General features: G+C 37.8%; 2 protein-coding genes across 5 annotated transcripts; both read left to right on the top strand.

The window, feature by feature from the left end:
- Positions 1-37: 37 nt before the first annotated feature.
- On the top strand, positions 38-1,788 carry LOC137739936 (probable CCR4-associated factor 1 homolog 6). 2 transcript variants are annotated; one of them, XM_068479692.1, is made up of 2 exons: positions 38-334; positions 485-1,788. In XM_068479692.1, exon 2 carries the CDS (start codon positions 616-618, stop codon positions 1,438-1,440), a length of 825 nt encoding a protein of 274 aa, XP_068335793.1. In that variant the 5' UTR covers positions 38-334; positions 485-615; the 3' UTR covers positions 1,441-1,788. The 2 variants fall into 2 exon arrangements, with proteins under 2 accessions (XP_068335793.1, XP_068335792.1); XM_068479691.1 differs by having other exon boundaries at positions 482-1,788.
- A 2,025-nt stretch (positions 1,789-3,813) lies between these two features.
- On the top strand, positions 3,814-14,855 carry LOC137740285 (sister chromatid cohesion protein PDS5 homolog D-like). 3 transcript variants are annotated; one of them, XM_068480143.1, is made up of 13 exons: positions 3,814-4,110; positions 5,893-6,096; positions 6,169-6,350; positions 7,764-7,890; positions 8,011-8,208; positions 9,019-10,086; positions 10,216-10,305; positions 11,172-11,245; positions 12,286-12,337; positions 12,607-12,687; positions 12,798-12,841; positions 13,464-13,538; positions 13,709-14,855. In XM_068480143.1, exons 1-13 carry the CDS (start codon positions 4,006-4,008, stop codon positions 14,247-14,249), a joined length of 2,841 nt encoding a protein of 946 aa, XP_068336244.1. In that variant the 5' UTR covers positions 3,814-4,005; the 3' UTR covers positions 14,250-14,855. The 3 variants fall into 3 exon arrangements, with proteins under 3 accessions (XP_068336244.1, XP_068336243.1, XP_068336245.1); XM_068480142.1 differs by having other exon boundaries at positions 13,700-14,853; XM_068480144.1 differs by having other exon boundaries at positions 9,040-10,086; positions 13,700-14,851.
- Positions 14,856-20,736: the final 5,881 nt, after the last annotated feature.

Here is a 20,736-nt window from a genome sequence, read left to right as displayed (position 1 = left end):
TTTTGTTTGTTCTTCGTTCCTCTCTCTCTCTCTCTCTCTCTCTCTCTCTCGTCTCTCTGCCTCTCGTTCAGCGCAAGAAGCCAAGAACAAACACCAAAAAATTAAAACAAAAAAACTGTTAAAAAATCAGATTACCGCCATTTTAAGACCCCATAATATTTATCTCCTTCTTCCTCCACCGACCTTCTTCTCTCCCACCATACCTCTCTCTCTCTCGATCGAAACCTCAACCTCGCTTTCTGGCTTCCTTCTCCTTTGAATCCGCAAGTTCTCGATGCACTTCGTTAAAAACCGTCGGATTTTTTATGCCATGTTGATGTTCCTCTGATTTGAGGTTGGTCTCAATTCCTTTTTATTTATCTCAGTTTTTTCTTTTTGATTTTTGTGTGTTTGTATGCATATTTCGATCAATTAATAAAAAAACTTGGAGTTTGGTTGATTGATTTTTGATGGGATTGTGTTGTTTTTAATTGTTGTGTAGCAGAGTTGAACGGGGTTCATGTAAATCCCGTCGATTCAATTGGATCCGCTGCATGCGTATTTGATTGAATTTGTGACTTGGGTGTTCAAATCTCACGGTTTTGGTCCAACTTCTTGGTGGATTTTCACTGCGGAATGCGGCTCTTACCGAAAATTGATTCGATTCAAATTCGTGAGGTGTGGAACGACAATCTTGAGGAGGAATTTGCGTTGATACGCAAAATTGTCGATGACTACCCGTATGTTGCCATGGACACTGAGTTTCCGGGCATTGTTATTCGTCCGGTGGGCAACTTCAAGAACAGCTACGACTACCATTACCAAACCTTGAAGGACAATGTGGACATGCTCAAGTTGATTCAACTCGGTCTCACGTTTTCCGATGAGCAAGGGAACTTGCCCTCTTGTGGAACTGATAAACAATGCATTTGGCAGTTCAATTTCCGCGAGTTCAATCTCAACAAGGATGTATTCGCCAGTGATTCTATTGAGCTTCTGCACCAAAGCGGCATCGATTTTAAGAAAAACAATGAAAAGGGAATTAATGCAAAGCGGTTTGGGGAGCTCCTAATGTCGTCTGGGATTGTGTTGAATGATAATGTGAATTGGGTCACTTTCCATAGCGGCTATGATTTTGGATACTTGCTGAAGCTTTTGACGTGCCAGAACCTGCCCCAAACTCAAGCAGGGTTCTTTAATTTGATCAATATGTACTTTCCGACATTATACGATATCAAGCATCTGATGAAGTTTTGCAATAGCCTCCATGGTGGATTGAACAAGCTCGCGGAACTGTTGGAAGTGGAGAGAGTTGGTATTTGTCACCAGGCAGGTTCGGATAGTTTGCTCACGTCCTCTACATTCAGAAAATTGAAAGAGAATTTCTTTAGTGGTTCTTTGGAGAAGTATGCTGGTGTCTTGTATGGTTTAGGTGTGGAGAATGGACAGAGTACTTTCTGAAGAGAAAACAACAGGAAAAAGAAAACAAGACCCGAAAGCGGTTTCTTTCTTAACCTTGTCTGTGCCTGATACTGCGTATTCATGTTTTAATTTATGAGTTTACATATTTTTATTGAAATCCTCTTGTGCACAACTTTGGTACTTGTCACTTATCGTTGCATGCACTTTGTTCGATCATTGGATTGACGGATTGGGTTGCATTCGCGTATAAAACCGTTGTTTGCGTGTGGAAACAACTGCGTCTGGTGGAGGTACCAATTTTATCACCGGCGGGTTTTCGGGAAACTCTGTTTCTGTTCAAGTTGATCTTTCTCCACCTATTTGTGCTCTCGATGGTTTATGCACCTTACGTTCCATTACATTTTGGTCACTTTACATGGCCTTGTCTTTCTTGATGTGAAATATGCCTTGATGAACATTTGTGCTTATAAAATAAAGATTTTTTTAGCCAAAATGGTTTTTTAGATTTGCATAACTCCTCATTACAATCAGTTACATACTAGTACGCGGCCAGTGCCAACTTTTGCCCCCTTTGGGACATGCTACTCGTACGCACAGATACTCTCCATGTGACCCATTTTCAAACAAACACTACATACATTCCCGGAAATACACACCTTATAGCTTGAGAGAGCTCTGCCTTCAAACAGACACAAACTAAGAAATTGAACAAAAATTTCACAAATCAATCAGTCTATCAGTAACATTAGAGAGAGCTTTTGCCTTCACATCCTTCAGCTGAGCCAAAAGATCTGCTGGTTTTGTGCCTGAGCTCATGGACTTTAATCATCTCAATTACATAAAAAAATTAAGAAGACAAAGAATTAGACAAACCCAAATTCGATTTCAAAAGAAATTAAACGAGGAAGATGAGAATTTAGCAGATGATACCAGTTGTTGGAATTGGGTTGCGGCGGCAGGTTGGGGAAGCGCAGCAGCGCGGGTTGCCAAAGCTGACGAATCAGCACGGGTTACCAAGTAGACAAGGCAGCGCGGGTTGCCAAAGCAAATGAAGCAGTGCGGGGTCTTACACCATCTCCAAAGCAAGGAGTCGTCAAATTTTCAACATAAAATTTATATTTGAAAGCTTATGTGGTATATTGGTTTTTTTTTTAGATTTTATTCTCTACCCGATATGTTAAATTTAAACTATTATTTGTTATATTATTTACTCTTCATAAATCATAAGTGTGATTAGTATTTTTAAAATAAAGGATAATAATAATAAATTATAAAAAGCATTTATTACTCACTAAATATAGATTTGAAGCCAACTCCCTCTGTTACCATTCCATGTTATGCTACTTAGGAATTAACATTTCGGTTGGAAAACACCATTGTTGGCTTTTTTTTAACGCTATTGCTGATTTGGACTTTTTGACATCTCATTTGGAGATACTCTTAGCGGTCTTGTCATATTTTTGTTGGGGGGGGGGGGGCGTTGTTAAGAACTTCTAGCGAGGGGTTGAGTTTGAGTGAGTCATGGGTAATCCCATTAAACATAATCTAGCTGCCTAACAAACACGGGATTAGATTAACAATTAGTCCAATCCAGTCCAATAAAAGAAGTGAGTCCAAACAAACACACCCTAAGATGACAAGAAGGTAGAGAATAAAAAATCAAATTGACAAAGAATGGTATAATTATGTAACTTGGCTGAATAGGGATTAAGAGTTGTCATTTTTATGAATTTGTTGTCGTTCTAGCCAAACATGGTGATTGCGATAACCATTTGGAGAATACTTTTGCATAATGTTGACATATCAATGTCTAAAATCGAATAAAAATTTATAAATTGCACTTAGCTCTCGTGATTAAAAAATTACCTTTCTCGTGTGCATCAGTGGGCGTAGTGAGATTAATAGTAATAATAATTTGCCATGTGTTATATGCATTATACCAAATTGGTCATCCAAATACTATTTTTGACATAAATTAAAAAATTAACAAATTATACAACTTTAAACTCTTTGCCTCCTAACTAGAAATGCTTTTCTCTCTGATTGTTATGAAACCAGTAGCGGTAGAGGTTTCTGTCTCTGAATAAATTATTCTTCTATAATAACGGGCACTCTTGAAAAATAGACAGTCCGGATTGTTGAAATTCGATGTGTGGCATATAGCATGCGACTTATTTCACCTAAAATTGGTGCTACAAGAATTTTAGTAGCCCATGCAATACAAGCAAATTATCATCCACCATTGCCCCTCCAAATTCAAACATTACAAGGGCAAAGTTGTAATTTGGCCAAAAATGGCACTCTTTTACTTTAGGCCAGCAATCAAAGAACGAGCATTAAAGCGCCAATATGCACATTCAGATGGCGTGAGAGGCAATACCCAAAAAATACCCAGTACAGTAAACTAGAGAGAGAGAGAGAGAGAGAGTGTAGCGGAACAGCCCCCATTTGTACCTTGTATTTGCATGCCCGAACACATGGGCTTAAATCCCTAAAACTTGGCTGTTTGTTTTCTGAGTTGGTGTCTTTGTCTCCTTATGGTTTTTGGGGAGATATAGATTAATGGTCTTTCAGCTTCCACTGTAATTCTGGGTTGTTGTCGCAATGTCTTGTTCCTCTGAGAAAGAGGTGGAGCAGCAGCTCAAGGAGGCTGGAAATACTCTCCTCAACCCTCCTTTTGCTACCGACGAGCTTCTCAAAATCCTTGGCGTAATGCCGCCCTGAGACCCTCTCTCTCTGTTGTATTTTATTGTTTAGACAAACACACAGATAGATACACACATATATGTTCATATGCATGTTTACTGAGCTCATTTTCTTTGTTGGGTTTGATGAATTCACCGAAATGCTGAAGTGGGTTGATCATCATTTTGTTGAATTAGTGATTGTTGGTGTGTTGTAAGTTTCTGTGTGTGTATTTGGGTCTCTTTTGTGCTAATTGAAAACATTAGAATACAAATGAGTGATGGCTTGAGATGGGTTGATCATCATTTTCTGAATTCTTTGGAGTCGGGCTTAAATGGGGGCTTATTTTTGCCGAATTTTTACCAAAAAGTCTGGCCTTTTAATGTTGTTTCGGTTTCTTGTTGATGATTGTTTGCTCCAGTCAGTATTGTGTTTTAAATGAACAGATGACTTTTATTTCCCAATTTTTGCATGTAATGTTTAATTAGCTGATTAGCTTATGGATTATGAATTTATGACCGATTGTGAGCAATTTCCTGGCATACGATTTTTAAATGTTTTGATGTATACTGTTGCTTATTAAAAGGTGATGTGTGTGTATGTGTTGAATGGCTTGACAATTATACATTAAACCAGATGTGAGCTGTTTGTTGGCTATGATTTTTCATATTTGAATATTTGATTCACATTGTTGCTTATCAGAAGATATTGAATGTATACTGTTGCTTGTTAAAAGATGTTGTGTGTGTGTGTGTGTGCGCGCATGCGCATGGGGTGTAGGTTCTTGAACCTTCAGCATGGTGCTTAAATAAAATCATACTTAGTTATTGATAGGTCCAATTGCAAGGCCTGCTTGTTTACTTGATAAGGGTATAGTTCCAAAGGCTTAAACTCATTGATGATCTTTCCTCATTGTTAGAGCCTGTTTGTTTGTCTGGTCTTGGACATGATTATCTGTGATTTTTTTATTGTCTCTTTAGTTTCACAAGGCCCTGCATATTTTGGGTAATTAGACTCACCTCCATTGAGTGTTTATCTTAGAGCATCAATTTGGCTTGGCCATGTGATCTAGTGGTTGTCAGGTTCAAGCTGTGAAAGCCGTCTCCCTGGAAACAGTCGCAGCAGGCTGCCCTGTTTTGGACTGGCTTGCGTGTGAGAGGCATTTAACCTGTTTTGAACTCGATATACACTTTTCCCCTACTTCCAACAACTATGGCATGGGACTGTCATTTGCTTAAATTAGATAAAGTTGATCTTGAATGCCATTCAGTTGGTATTGCCTCTTTAGTATTTTCGTCTGCATTAAATCATATTGCTCACATATGGCTATTTTCTTGGACTCCTATTTTCTCTAGAAAGGGAAATGCTGGCCAAGAAATAGCCAGTGAGAACTGGAAGATGGAAGTGGTTTCTTCATGGATAATGGCTGGTAGCTAAGGATGTTACTGTAGTGATATTGCTGATTCTTGTGGTGGTTCAAGTATCATAATAGATGCAAATATCAGGCTCTTGTTCACCTTGCTCTTTCACGGATGTTACTAGATGATTACAAATGCAGTAGTTGATTGTTCTGTCTTGATGATATGCATAAATCTATTTATGATTTGTTCTCATTAGTTGCGTAGTCGTTAAAACTATCTCTATGAATATGTTGTGTTGAAACTCATCAGAAATTCTAGTCTGTTGTGATACACAATGTTTCAAGCTGTGTTAAGCATAGCTATAGCTTATATCTCACTTTTTTTTTTCTTTAGGTCTTTAAAGATTGCGAAAACCTGAGATCCTCTGTTTCTTTTTATATTTTAGGAAGCTGAGGGTTTGTTGTCAAATGTTGAGCAAGCACCACTCAGATCCATGCAAGATGCACTTCTACCAATAATGAAGGCATTGATTTCTGATGAGCTGTTTAGGCATTCAGATATGGATGTGAAGCTATATGTTGCTTCTTGCATTACTGAGCTTATGAGAATAACAGCACCGGTTCCTCCATACAACGATGAATGGATGAAGGTATAACAGCTCCAGTAAACTTTCTCATTTATGGGCTCTTAGGACTTCATTTCTCATTTATTGGTTGAACAGGAAATCTTTCAGCTGACTGTAGCAGGTTTTGAGAAGCTTTCATATGTTTCCAGTCCCTTTTATAGAAAGGCAGTTTCCATTCTTCACATTGTTGCAAAGGTTAGGTCAAGCTTGCTGATGCTGGACCTTGGTTGCAGTGCATTAATTATTGAGATGTTCCAACATTTCCTTAAAATAACCCAGTAAGCTTTATTCATGCTGTTTATTACTTTTTGACTTCTGATGGTGCTTTGCTGGAAAGTGATTTGTCGTTACAACAACAACAAAGCCTTATTCCCCTAAGTGGGGTCGGCTATATGAATCCTAGAACGCCATTGCACTCAGTTCTGTGCGGAAAGTGATTTGTCGTTGAATTGAAATATGAAATTTGTTTGTATCATGAGCATAGGAATTTTGTTGTCACAAATTTTTATACTGTGCATGGCATGAGTAAAACTGTACTGCTCCATTTCTTCTTAATAGTTAGGCAAGTGTTTGAATGGAATTGTAGAGGTTTCTTGTCTTTATATGTTTGTATCACAAGCATGCTATTCTGAAGTGGGGCAGAATTTTCACTCAATACTGGGTTTACTTTCCTTCAAAACACTGTTAGCTAATCATAGTTATCGAGAGTGAAACTGTATGTTTTATGCATCTACAAAGTATTGATGAGTTTGTTTCTTCAGAGTGTATGGGCACTGAATTTGAGAGTGAATAATCCACTTTCTTGTTCTTGGAAAATTTATTCGTACTTGAAATTCTTAAGAGTTTGAGGCAGAGATATGTAGGGTTTCCCATCTGCACTCCAAGAAGAGGGAATAAAAAAAAAAACATACGACTGAAAACTTGATTCATAGAATTCGATTGTGTAATGAATTTAGACAATTTCACTCATCAGATCGTCATCTTTACAATTTCTCTTGTTGATATTCTGCTCTCAAAGGTCCATTTTGAATCTATTCCTCTCATCTGACTAGAAAACAAAGGGCAAAAGAAAGTAGCCAAGAAGACCACTAAAAGAAAAGAAAAAAGCAGGAGAGAAAGAGAACCAGCCTAAAACCAGTCTAAAAAAACTATAGCACCAGAGTCTTTCAGTCCCACCAAATATAAGAGAAAGAAATAATCCTAAACCCTTAGAGACAGAAGTCCAAAGAGCCCAAAACTGAACTTTATCCCAGAGCCTTCTTGTTTCCCTCAACCCAAACCTGCTAACAAAGAATAACCGTTTTTACTTTTTATGTCAAACCCACACCATCAAAACAGATGGACTCTACACCAAATTTTCAAAGTGAAAGAGAAAAATTAAATAATATTGCTGAGTATTCTCACCTGAATCTTTTCCCAGAAGACATGATTGTGGAGGAAATAAACAGGGTCTTCTTTGTTTAGTCCTAATGAGAGAGCAAGTTTACGAAGTTAAAAATAGACAGTCATTGTATCTGTGGGGTTCAATTTATTATTTTCTTTATAACTTATTCATATAAACAATAAGTTATAGAATAGACAATCTCTCTGTGTGTGGTGTGTATTGATTTTAATGATAACTTGAAGCCTTGTCTTCCATCTCAAATATTGATTTTAATGATAACTTATGCCTTCTCCTTCTTACTGTTAAGGTTCAATCATCCGCATTCTGTATTTTCAGCCATGGAAACTATTATGACCATGGTTTTAGATGAAAGTGAAGAAATTCCCGTGGATCTTCTCAAAGCTCTTCTATCTAGTGTTAGAAAGGAAAATCAGGTCATAATCTTCTCCTTTACATCTTGTTTTGTTTGTTTTGTTCTTTTCTTTTTATTTATTTTTAATTTATTTTTTTTATAATTCATTCTTCTTTATATAAGAGGCCTGTTACTGTTTCAGACTGTTTCACCTTTTTCTTGGAAATTGGGGGAGAAAGTTATAGACAATTCTTCAGCTAAGCTTAAACCTTATCTCGTGGAAGCAGTGAAGTCCATGGACGTCGCTTTGGACGATTACACTCAAATAGTGGCTTCTGTGTGCCAGAATGGATCTGATGCTGTCAAACATAATCAAGTCAATGATTCTGCGAAGAATCTGGTAAGCCAAACTGGTGATACTGTCTACAGGCTTGCCTGTTTAGTGGAAGTTATTCAAACCGGCATATAGATTTGTTTGTTTTTTTCTTTTTTCTTTTTTGTTTTTGTGTTTGTGTTTGCTGAATCTCTGTTCTTCTCTTGTTCCCTTTTTTTTTTTAATTTTTAATTTTTATGTTTTCTTTCGGCGAATTGAAAGCAGAACTTCTCTTGCTAACTAAGAGAAGAATGAAATCTCTCCTTCCCTCCCTCCCTCCCTCTCTCTCTCTCTCTCTCTCTCTCTCTGAGGTAATCATATTATCAAATTCTTTCTAATGGGAAGGCCTGTTGTCTCCCAGTGTTCAGTATCCATATTCTTTTTCGTGCACAATGGTGTCTACTGTTTGAGTAGTGTTAAAAATGTTCTGTATGACAATAATAAATAAGAGACTAATGTGGATGTATAGGATTACACTGAATTGAAGATGCCAGCCAGTACCCCAGATTTATGAAATCAACATGACATCGGGGAAAAATTAATAACAAGTCAATTCCCCCTCTTTTTGTGTACCTAGCTATGCTACATTCTATGTAGAGATTGTTAGAGAAATTGGAATAGCATTGCTTTGCTTAAATTACATGGCATGTCAGGAAGAATTATTGGGAGGAAAGTTGTTTGATCTGGCTTATGACATGAGTCTTTGTGCATGTGTGTGCTTGTATGTGAATTAGGAAGTTCTGAATGATTTGCTCATGTATGTTACTGTTATGTCCATTCTTCTCCTCTTTTGTTCCTTTCTTTTTTTCATTTTCATTTGATATTACACCCGTCTAGGAAAATTTCTTCATTATCCAGGTGACCGAGGGGCCTAAGCCCAGTGCTTATTGTCCTAGAGAAGTTGAAAAGACTGTAGCTGCTTCTACTGGGGATGAACACGTCAGACATAAAAATTCTACCGCAAGATTACAGCATTGCCATCATACTAAACCCTCCAAGGTTATTGATTCAAGAGATAGTGCTAAACCAGACAACTCCTCTTCAAAAGCTGTCAAATCAGCAACTGAGCCATGCTTGGCTCTCAAGAAGAGAGTCCAGAAGTCAAACTTTTTGAAGGATCCAAAGGAAGGGTATGACAATGCTCAACCCAACAATTCACTCTCTCTGAACATTCTTAAATCAGAAATTGAGCCATCCCTAGCCGCCAAAAAGAGAGGCAGGAAGCCAAATTCTTCAATGAACCCGGCAGAAGGCTATGACCATTCTTGGATAAGTTGTGGGAGAAAAACTCAGAAACCATCTTCCAGCAGTAAGTCTGATTACAGGGGGTCTAATCCTTCACGTACAAAAGATTGTCTTTGTGCAAAAGCAGATGTGCCCTTGATGCTTCAAAGTGCTAGGGAGCAACCTGGTTCCCAACCTAAAACTGAAAGGGATATTGGAGCTTTTCGGTTTGTTCTGAACAATCCTCTTGGTGGATCCCAACACAGAAAGGGCTGGCCGAAGAAGAAAGTTGTAGCAGACCATGCTGCTAATCCTAGTTCCCTTTCAGCTGTGAAGCAAGAGCTTGCTCAAGTTGAGGAGAGAACTCCACAAGAAGAAAAGCCCAAGCTGAGAAAGAAATATAAGGGGACTGTTAACATAGGAGAAAGACTACGGGAGCAGCTTAGAGATATTAGACTTGCTGAAAAAACAAATGGGGGCTGCACTCTTTCTTCTGTAAATGTGGTCACAGATAAGGAATCTGAAGTTCCCATTGATCCTGGTAAAAAATCACATCAACACTCGTCTTTGGACGTAGAAACGAAGAGTACCACTGATCATTCATCCGTCCGTCAGGTTATTTATAAATATAAGGGGAATGGTACTTCTAGAAAGGAGAGTACTGAAGCATCTGGTAGCAAGGTACTTTCTCTGACAATTATGCAAAAAAGAATAGATATTGAAATTTTAAGTTGTCACCTGTAATGACTTTTACTTGTCTTCTATTATTTGGCCGGGTCTCCCATCTGCAATTGTCCACTTTTGCAAAAGATTTCCAAGTCTGCCAAAAAAATGAATAAAGATAATGAAGGAACCCCTAAAGTGGTTCTCAAGAGGAAGCATTTCATTGAAAAGGAAGAGGTAAGGATTCTTAACTTCATTTGCAGTTTAAAGTCTACTTAGTTATGCTTTGGTGCTAAATCATACTTATATTTTTTTCTCTTTTGAAAAAAAGGTATACCTTTGTTATTGTTTTTTTCTCTTTGGTCATTCAACTCAACTATTAACCTTTATCACTTTGGACCATTTTCCGAGTAATATAGGTTGGCTGTATACTGTATTGGCCCCAACTTTATTATTTCAATCTAGATGACCCTATTAGCATCATCTTGTAGATGAAGTAGTGCAATGAACAATATTAACACTGTTATTGGATTACACACGATATAAACCGAGTAAAATCTCAGTGATTAAAATGTAAAAGGTGTTCTCAATGACCCATGCATAAAATGTGTTCTCAAATAAAATGCTGTTTCTGTTCAATTTGATCTTTGTATGTCCGAATATTCAGTCCAACAATAATGGATTAGTGGTTTTCTGTCCAACAATAAAGTTCTGAAATCTGGGATATTTGAGTTAAGTAGTGACACTATATTGATGATCCATGCTTTCTTTTCGTTGATGATAAAGAAAGTATTAAACTAATAGCAAGGCCGATGCATTGGAATAAGGTGTTGCGTCTTATACTGTTATTCCGCATTTCTTACTCCTTTAATGGGCCTTTAAAAGAGCAGAAACAGTGAGGTAGGGGCAGCCTCTGTGGGTTTCAATTTTCAACTGGAGATTTAATATCTTAAGGAGCTCACATTGGATTTGGGACCATGGTGTACTTTTTGAACTTGGGTATCCTCCAAAGTTAACATGTATACTCGTTCATCTATTCATTTACTGATATATTTTATAATTTTTTGTTTTTAATTATTGTAAATTTAACTTTTCCAATCTAGGCCTCTCAAATGCCTGATCTTGGTGAACGGTTGGTTGACAGAAGAATAAAGGTTTGGTGGCCACAGGATAAAAAGTGAGTATTGCAGAATTGATGATAAAAATGACATGATATATTTGTAATTAGTCAATATTTACTTGCATCTTATACCGTCAGTGGTTTTCATGTTTCTATGTTTGATAGTTTTTATTGATCAGTAGTGCCTTTAGGACTTGGAAACATTGCGTATCCAAGAATATTTTGCTATAATTATAAGGATCCATGACATTTAGTGGATTTGGGTAGACACTGATGAATTATGCTTGTGCATATTATAATTGGGTATGCTTAGCTCAAGAGGGAACTCGCCATTTTGTTTTTAGTTTTATAAATACTCTAGTTAGGCTTTTGCAGAACCATGTGAGGGCTCAGCTGTGAAATTTTATACAAGATGAATTTACAGTTAACATAAGATAAAAATTGATGTAAACTCTTTAGTAGGTGTGAAACCCAGTCCGGGAAACAGAGAAAGGCAATTGGGTGGCAGTTTACATTTTGGTGAAATTGTGGGCATGGCTTGAAAATGCAGTATATGCATCAGTGATGGATTATGAGACAATGCTTGGATCAAGTTATGTTGGATTCTTCCAAAATGAAAAAAGGGATTGCAAATTATATTTTAATGGTAATTTAGGACTGTCAACTGAAATTATTCTGAATGGGTTTTGTTTCTTGAATAAAGGAGAAGGTTGATATAGTGATATATGTCATACAACAGGACCTTTTGGGGTGTAAAAAATGGTGAATGTGATTTTTTGGCACTGAATTTTGGATTTGTATTGTTTGCCGGGGAAACCATATCTCTGCTCTTGACCCAACGCAAGAAGTCAGTATTTTGGCCATGACTTGCAGGAGGTCTTCATGTGTTATTTTGTTTCCAGTTCTGATCTTCAAAAGGTATAGGTGAAATTTCTGGCTTCCCAAGCTGCTAGAAGATTCAAAACACCCCTGGGTTAATGCTTTATTCTTCATGCCATTTGTCTATTCCCTTTTTATATGGCCCCACTAAAGTCTGTGACGGTGGAGTTTTAAGCCCCAAATGATTATTTTCTTGCCTGAAAATTCTGTCTCTGCAGGTTTTATGAAGGTGTTGTTTCTTCTTACGACCCTGCCAAAAAGAAGCACTTGGTGAGTTGGATTTATGGCCTTCATGCTATATTGTCTGTCTTCTTTTGTGTATCACAAAGATGAAATGCTAGACTGAAGATCTCCCAATACTAGAGTCCTTGAGTTCTAGGCATGACCTCCTTGGCCCTCTTATAGTATTTGACTATTCGTCATAACATCAACTTGGAGCATGATCTGGTCATCTAGCCTGACATCTGCCATGATAACTTCAGTTCCTTTCAAAATTTTCTTTGCATGATGCATAGTTTTTTGTTTGACTACTTGCACAGGTGTTGTATACTGATGGGGATGAAGAAAATCTGAACCTCAAAAAGCAGTGCTGGAAACTGATTGGAGATGGTTTGCCAGATGTATGTGTTGTGTCTTAAATTGAACTTTTTTGTTATTCATATTTTGATCATTGGTGTTAAACTTATTCCCTAATGAATTATCCTGCATAATTTTTCTTTCTCTTCAACAGGTCAAAATGGAGAATCTGCTAAAACCAGATGCTGCTTCTGATACGTAAGTTTTATTCTCTAAATAATATCTGTAAACTTAATAGAAAATTTAGTCGTTTGTGCCTCTGACAAGTGTTCGTCTTTTATGGTTAAATGGTGTTTGCAAAATCGATTATTTTTGGCCACTTTAGAGAATTAAGGGAAGCACAACCAATCCTTCTAGTCATCATTACTCCTGAAGTTCTCTTGTTATGTTCTGGACAAACATTCGATGTTCTTTGCATTTTGCACGACTACATGGAAAAAGGTTATCTTGAATATTTGTCACAATAACATGACAGTAATGAGCTCCCGTAATTGCTAGAATTTTGAATATATTTTCGGTATAAAATTTGTTTCCGTTTGAGCTTTCTTTTAGTGGTTAACCTAATAATGCAGATGCAATTTCATACTACTTAAAGAGTAGAATGTTCAAACCAAAGGATCAAGGCAATAGGCTTTTAAAAAGTACTCTAGCAATGGAAAAACAAATTAACCACAACTTTAATTCTATACAGTCAAAGTCTTTACACTACCGAATGGTTGATATCCTAATTGCCTCGCCTAGCACACTTTGGCCGCTTCCATGTGCATGCCTCTCTGATCTTAATCATCTTATTTATCATTTGGTTGTGCTTTTTTATCAGATCCCCACAAAAGAGAAAACGGAAGCCAAAATCAGAGCCATCAAAACAAATGCACGCTGGTCTGCCCTCAAAAAGGTTGGATTTGTGTACTTTCTTCCTCTTTCACCTACTCTTAGATCTGCTTTGAGGATGCCACATGAACATCCAATTAAGAAGCTTGCGGAGTGGGTTGGTTGCTTTCATATTGTAATGAACTGTTATTTTCTATTGGTCTTGAACTGAAACTTTGTTTGAAGGATATCTAGACGTGGAGACTCAGCTGGAAGTAAATCTGCAGACTGTTCTGTACTAGGTGGGAATAAAATTATTGATGACGGTGATCAAGCCAAGGAAAGTGACAGATTGATGGATGATGACCAAATATCTGCTGGTAAATTGGAGGCGGATATGAAGACTGGTATTGACTCTGCCACAGCAGGCGAGCATAAAGTTATTGAACGTGAGGATGATAAGGCAAAGGAAAACGACGGATTAAAGGACAATGGCCAAATTTCTGTTGGTGAATTGGAGGCCGATATGAATGCTGGTATTGACTCCGCCACAGAAGGTGAGCATAAAGTTATTGATGAAAGTGTGGGCGATCAAGCCAAGGAAAATGACGAATTGAAGGATAATGGCCAAATATCTGCTGGTGAATTGGCTGCACAGCTGACACCTGTGACTATGACCTTATCAAAGGGAGAGAGTCCCAAAGTTGATATTGAACCTTCTGGTAGGGAATGCTTCAAAGAACTAATGGAATTGGGCAAGGGTGCAGAGAATGCAAGATCACTTAACGTTAGTTAGAGTAAACTGTGTATAGAGATGCAGGTAGTGATTGATGGGCAGGCTCAAAAGTGCGTGATTTTAGCTCTAGTACTGAAAGCGTCGGTCAGTCTCTGTTATGTTTCTTTTGTAGAGACAGTGACATGCACCCAGTGGGGTTTTGCCTTTGATGTAGGTTTAATATGAAGTAATATACTAACTGTGGCAAAAGGGCTGTTCGCTCTCACTTAGGTGGTGCATTCCCATCACATATTATGGCTTTTTACTTCAAACATGAGTATTGTATGATTTCATATCCAATCCAAGGGTGCATGGCATTACCTTGGACTGGATGGTTGGTCCGATTCAAAGTAAAATGCAGGACTGTATGGTGTTTTTTATTTATTTGTCTGGGCTTAAACCCTACTCAGCATTTGGCATTATCTCGGTTCATTTTTCTAGTACCATCCTACCAGGTATTCCTCTGCCCTCTCTCACTCCAACACACACTCACTCACTCCCTCAGTTCTATGTAAGAATTTCGTTCATTTTTTGTGGTTGCCCTTTTATTTCATTGCTCAATAAAGCGGATCAGAAAAAAATAAAGTTCATTGTGCAACTTAGGCCTTGGGCCAATTTTTAGCCCCTTTTTTACAAAATCCAACTCCAGTGGAGAGCTGCCTGAAAACCAAGTGGATCTCATCAAGCGAAATTAGAGCCTTTTGGCTATCGGGCTAGGTATCTTGAACCCACCTAACAGCTTGGCGGGGTTTGTTTTTGTTTTTAGGATGAAATTAAAAAAAAAAAAAAAAATTCTAATTTTTTTTTTCTTATAAATACCTAAGCTATTTGTACACTATTTCTCACATCTTTTTCCACCATTTCATACTATCTTACCTCATTTTAATCCAATTCTTTACACATTCTATTCATCTCAAACACTCTTCATATACACCCCTCTCTTACGTCTTCTAATAATTTAAATTTAAAATTTTCAATATTTTTTCAAATGGCACTCAAAATATGTCTGGATAGCCTTATTGAATTAGCGACAAGTGAAGCTCAAAATGTCTAGATAAACTTATTTTAATATGGTAGTTTAATTCAATTAACCAATAAAGAACAAACTTAAAAATAATAAATTATTGAGGGAGCTAAAAAATAGCCTATTCAGTTGGAGATGATATATAAATATGGCATGACACTGTTTATTTGAAAATAATTTCTTACAGGGTTATAACTCCAGACGGGGCTAAACATAGCCCCTTAGTACTACGGTCTAGTGATATTCCTCTTCACTTGTAAATGAGAGGTTTTATGTTATTCTCACCAAAGGCGATTTGGAACCACATTATTGCTAACCCATTGTGAAGCTAAGCCCACCCCTTTCCTTAAGTGTAGATAATATTGTTTGTTCAAAATAATAATAATAATAATAATAATAGTAATTGTACCAAATTTATTGGGGGATACCTTGTAATGTGGTCTCATGATGTGTTTATTTTTTAGATCCTTGTTGAATGATTACAAACAACGATAACAATCAAATGATAGCCTTTTCAATCAAAAACAACCCCGAGTCATAAAAATGTATCATGTGTGGAGCAAAAAATAATCAAGAAAATTATGGTGGTGACACGTGTACATTTGGGTTAAAAGGACAAAATTACTCTCGAGGCATACTAGAATTCCCATGCGCATGCAACAGACAATAACGGCTCAATCAAGGAAGAGTCAAAGGTGATCAAAATGGTATTTATTCAAAACCCTCTCATCACTCCTCAGCAAATCCTCACTCAAAATGCAACTCTCAATTTTCCTATTCAATTTGGGATTAATTGCCAAGTTAATTGCAAGATATTATTTCACATAATATTTTGCAATTACACTCACAATTTGACCATATATGGCCGGCCCCTATTCTCCAAATAGGGCCGGTCACTCCTCTATAAATAGCCATGTTTCCCACTAAAATGCTAGGCCATTCTCTCCCCAAAAAATCCTAAACACTCTTTCTCAAATTCTAACTTTGGCATCGGAGATTCTTCGGCCAAAGCCTCCGCCCCTGCCCCCCTAAATTCATGATGGGTGCATAAGGGTGGAAATTTTCCTCCAGAAATTGGTACTTTCATTGAGAGTTTGATTCACACGCTTGAAGAAAACTCTCGCATTCAAAGTTTCCCATTTTTCGTTCATTTCTAGATTTTTTGTACGTTCTTATTCCTAGAATTTTTATTTTATTTTATTTTATTTTTTTATAAAGTTCTTTGAATAAGCATAAAATAAAAGTACAATGACTAGAAATTCAGAAACCACAACGAACGGAACTTCCTACGTTCAAGGATTTGGACCAAGCAATGGAGATTGAAGCATAGCCCCACTAAGATGATCCACGAGGCTTAACACAATGGCTAGTAGAGTGGCACCACCCTCACGGGGCACCATCGTGGCAGCCACCACAACAGCAACCATCCATCGCAGCCTTTGGCGAGCCCTATGCCTACGGTGAGCAGGCAGCCATGTAGCAGCAAGCCTAGGTTTGCGCCACTTCGCAGCAACAGACCCAGGCCAGCACCACCAGGCACAAGCCCAATGTTTTTTTCTAAGCAGCCCAAAATGTTAGGCCCTAGCAAGCCTAGGAGAAGCAGGCCCAAAACTAGGCGGCTGCAGGCCCAAGGCAACAGTGCCTAATGCCACTCCAGCCTACATGGGCCTATGCCCAAGGCAAGCAGGCCCGAGTGAAGGAAAATTTATGTCCTAGCTAAGAACATGTAAAGAACATTTGAATACATAGGCAAACTATTAACAAATTAAAGTAGGCATGCATCCAAAAACAATTCATAAAACCCATGACTTTCAAAGCCTAGTATATGATGAACCATAAGACTCTTTAACAATATTAAAGAGAATAAGAATTTAGAGATTCTTTACCCTTGAAGCTCATCCTTGATTGCACAAGGGATTCACCCAAGTGGAGGGCCTTCAAGTCACCTCCTTGCTCCTTGGATCTTCCTTGTGATTTCCTCCCTTTTAGTGCTTCTTTTCTTCTTTGAGGATTTGAGGATTTGTTCTCCAAAACACCAAAGGTTTGGTGTCTCTAAGTCTCCACACCAAAGATGTAGTGTGAAGATGAAATGGATGACTTAGGGAAGAATAGATTGCTAGATGTTCCTCCCCTAAGTGGCCGGCCTCTATGTAGAAAGTGAGAGAATATGTTTCACCCAAATTCAATTAGAAAACCCTAATGTGAAATAACATGTATGGAGATGAACCCCTTAGCTAGCATTCATCCATTCAATTCCATCACATTCATATTTACATTCTGTCTAGTTTATTAACTTGTTTCGTTATTTCAATTTTCGTAAAACCTAAACCCCCCTTTACTTTCTTGTTCTTTAATGCTTAGAATCTGTTTAGTTTATGTTTTAAAGTATTTTTGAATTCTTTGAGTCTAGTTTAGTGTTTTATATTGTGTTTTTATGTTTTTGAGTCAAATCCAAGTGATTAACAATCCCTCCTAATCCCCGGTCCAGAACGATCCCTACTTATACATATACTATAATTTGACGAAAAGAGGGTTTAATTTGTGTGCGTATAAATCTCGCACCAGTTATCCATCCAATTCAATGAAATTAGGAAAATCTGTGAGTTAATTTGTGCAGTTCACGGTTAATTTGGGGCATTGTCATTCATGGTTTATAGGAATAATAACTGGAAATCGATTTGTATGCATATGTGTCATGTGTGGAGATGAACCCTCTAGCTAGCCATTCACCCATTTAAACACCCAATTTCGTCCAAGTTGTTTAGAGTTTTTAAATCTATTTGTTTTTACTTTAATTTTGTCAAAACCAATCCCCCCTTTAATATTTCGTGTTTACTTAGTTAGAACATGTTTTAATTTGTTTCTTTTAGTGTTTTGAGTCAAAGTTAAGTTAGAATTCGTCCAAAGTAATCCTTAGTTTCTGTTTTGAGTCATTCTGTTTTGTTTTAAGTCATTAGAGTCTAGTTTAGTGTTTATGAGTCTAATTTGAGTATATTAGTATCCCTTCTAATCCCCGGCCTAGAATGATCACTACTTACACATACTACAATTATAGGGTTTAATTTGTGTGCTATCTTTTATCACATCAAATTTTGGCGGCGTTGCCGGGGATTAGCAAAATTGCTAATCTCCCATTTGTTTCTGTTTTGCTTTTCTTTGTTTTCTGATTTTGTTTTGTTTTCTTTGTTTTAGGTACTAGTGTATGACTCAACGTTCTCAAACTATTCGTGCACATATATCGAAGTTTGACGACGATTTTGAACGAACTTTGAGAAGGAAGAGGAAGCAGCCAAAACCAAATCCACCTAGTTCTAGCTTTGAATCCGAATTTGAAGAAGAATAGGAGGAAGAACAAGACCTGGCAATGGACAATCGAACAATCATGGAACTTTCAGCCTCGGGGTTGGACAATGCAGTGCCTATTTGCATTCAATACCCTAGGGCAGCTCCAGACAAGAATGATGAGTTTGAATTGAGGTCTAGCTTGCTACATCACATTCCTAAATACCATGGGCTGTGCATTGAAGATCCGAACAAGCATTTGAAGGAATTTGAAGTAGTATGCTCGAGTATGACACCCATTAATGTGGATGGCAATATTTTGAAGATAAAAGCTTTTCCATTCTCTCTTGTGGAAAAGGCTAAAGATTGGCTCTATGAATTAACACTTGGAACTGCCATTTCCTGGGAAAGCATGAAGAGAGCATTCTTAGAGAAATTTTTCCCAACTTCAAGAGTCATTCTTTTGAGGAAAAGGGTTAGTGGAATTCAACAAAGCCAATGAGAATCCTTTCTAGCTTATTATGAGCGGTTCAAGACTTTAGTTGCATCTTGTCCACAACATCAAATGAAGGAAGAGCTTCTAATTCAATATTTCTACGAATGACTCATTCCACTTGAAAGACAAATGCTAGATGCCTCGGTAAGAAGTGCTTTGGTTGACAAAACCCCAGTTGCTGCCAAGATCCTCATAGCCAATCGAGCTTTGAATGCACAACAATACGAGGGAGTTGGACAAAGAGAACCCCCACGGCAAACCCAAGTGAATGAGGTAAGTGCAATTTCCAAACTTCAATCTCAATTGGCTAATTTCATTATTCTTGTGTCACAGATTATTGATGGATTCAAAGTACAAAAAGCAAGTGTTTGTGGCGTGTGCACCATGCAAGGACATTCCAATGAGCAATGCCCTCAATTGATAGAGAATGGGGGATAGGAAAGTGCCAACGCTATTGGGTATCAAAGCCAAAATCAGCCCAAATATGATCCATACGCCAACACTTACAATCCGGGATGGAGAAATCACCCAAACATGAAGTGGAGGGAGCCTCAACAAACTCAACAATAAGGAGGATTTTGACAGCCAACCCTCGGGATATTTCAAAGGGTATTCGCACCAATGCAACCTCAACCACATTCGACCCAACCAAATTCAGGTATGTCTTTGGATAATGATAAAGTTATTCAATTAGTCACCTCTTTGACACAAGGAGTACAACATCAAACCAAAGAATGCAAAATCAAGCTAAAGAGGTGGACGAATTGAAGAAGCAAATGGGGCAAGTAGCGGAGTTCATGGGACAGTTTAGAGAACAAGGCAAATTGCCTAGTTCAACCATTGTGAATCCAATGAGAGGATTTGAAATTGCCAATGCCATCACTTTGAGAAGTGGCAAAGAAGTTAGAACCACCCCATAACCGTCCAAATCAAGCCAAAAGAAGGACGAAAAACTACTGCTCGAGGAAGAGGAAGAAGGCAAAGCCACGACAAGAGTGGAACAACCCTTGCCGCAGCCCCCTAAGCACACTATGTCCAACTCAACTAAGGTAAGTCCAAATTCAATTCCTTCTAACGTTATTCCACCAAATGTACTTTTCCCTAGCAGGTTTATGCAATCTAGGAACGAAGAGAATGAAAAGACATTCTAGAGACATTTAGGAAAGTGCAAGTCAATATCACGCTCCTTGATGCGATAAAGCAAAATCTGAAGTATGTTAAGTTTTTGAAGAAGCTTTGTACAACAAAGAAACGAATTCAGGAGAAAGAGGTAGTACATGTAAGTGAAAATGTGCCTGCAATGTTGCAAAGGAAGCTGCCACCTAAATGCAAAGATCCAGGTAGTTTCACTATCCCTTGTGTAATTGGTAAAACAAGGTTTGAACATGCTATGCTAGATTTAGGTACTTCCATTAATGTTATGCCATATTTTGCTTATGCATCTATGAATCTAGGAGAGCTTAAAAATGGTGGAGTTATTATCCAATTAGCCGATCGTTTTAATGTATATCCGAAAGGAGTTTTGGAAGATGTTTTGGTGCAGGTTAACTATTTGATATTTCCAGTCGATTTCTATGTTCTTGAGATAGAAGATTCAGCCCACTCTCCACCATTGCCAATCTTACTTGGATCACCTTTCATGAAAATAGCCCAAACCAAGATTGATGTGGCCAAGGGAGCATTAACAATGGAGTTTGGTGGTGATA

Source organism: Pyrus communis, chromosome 7 (genome assembly GCF_963583255.1).
Source record: "Pyrus communis chromosome 7, drPyrComm1.1, whole genome shotgun sequence".
Classification (NCBI taxonomy): domain Eukaryota; kingdom Viridiplantae; phylum Streptophyta; class Magnoliopsida; order Rosales; family Rosaceae; genus Pyrus; species Pyrus communis.
The sequence above is the reverse complement of the archived record's forward strand: the minus strand, read 5'-3'. Positions and strand labels throughout refer to the sequence as shown.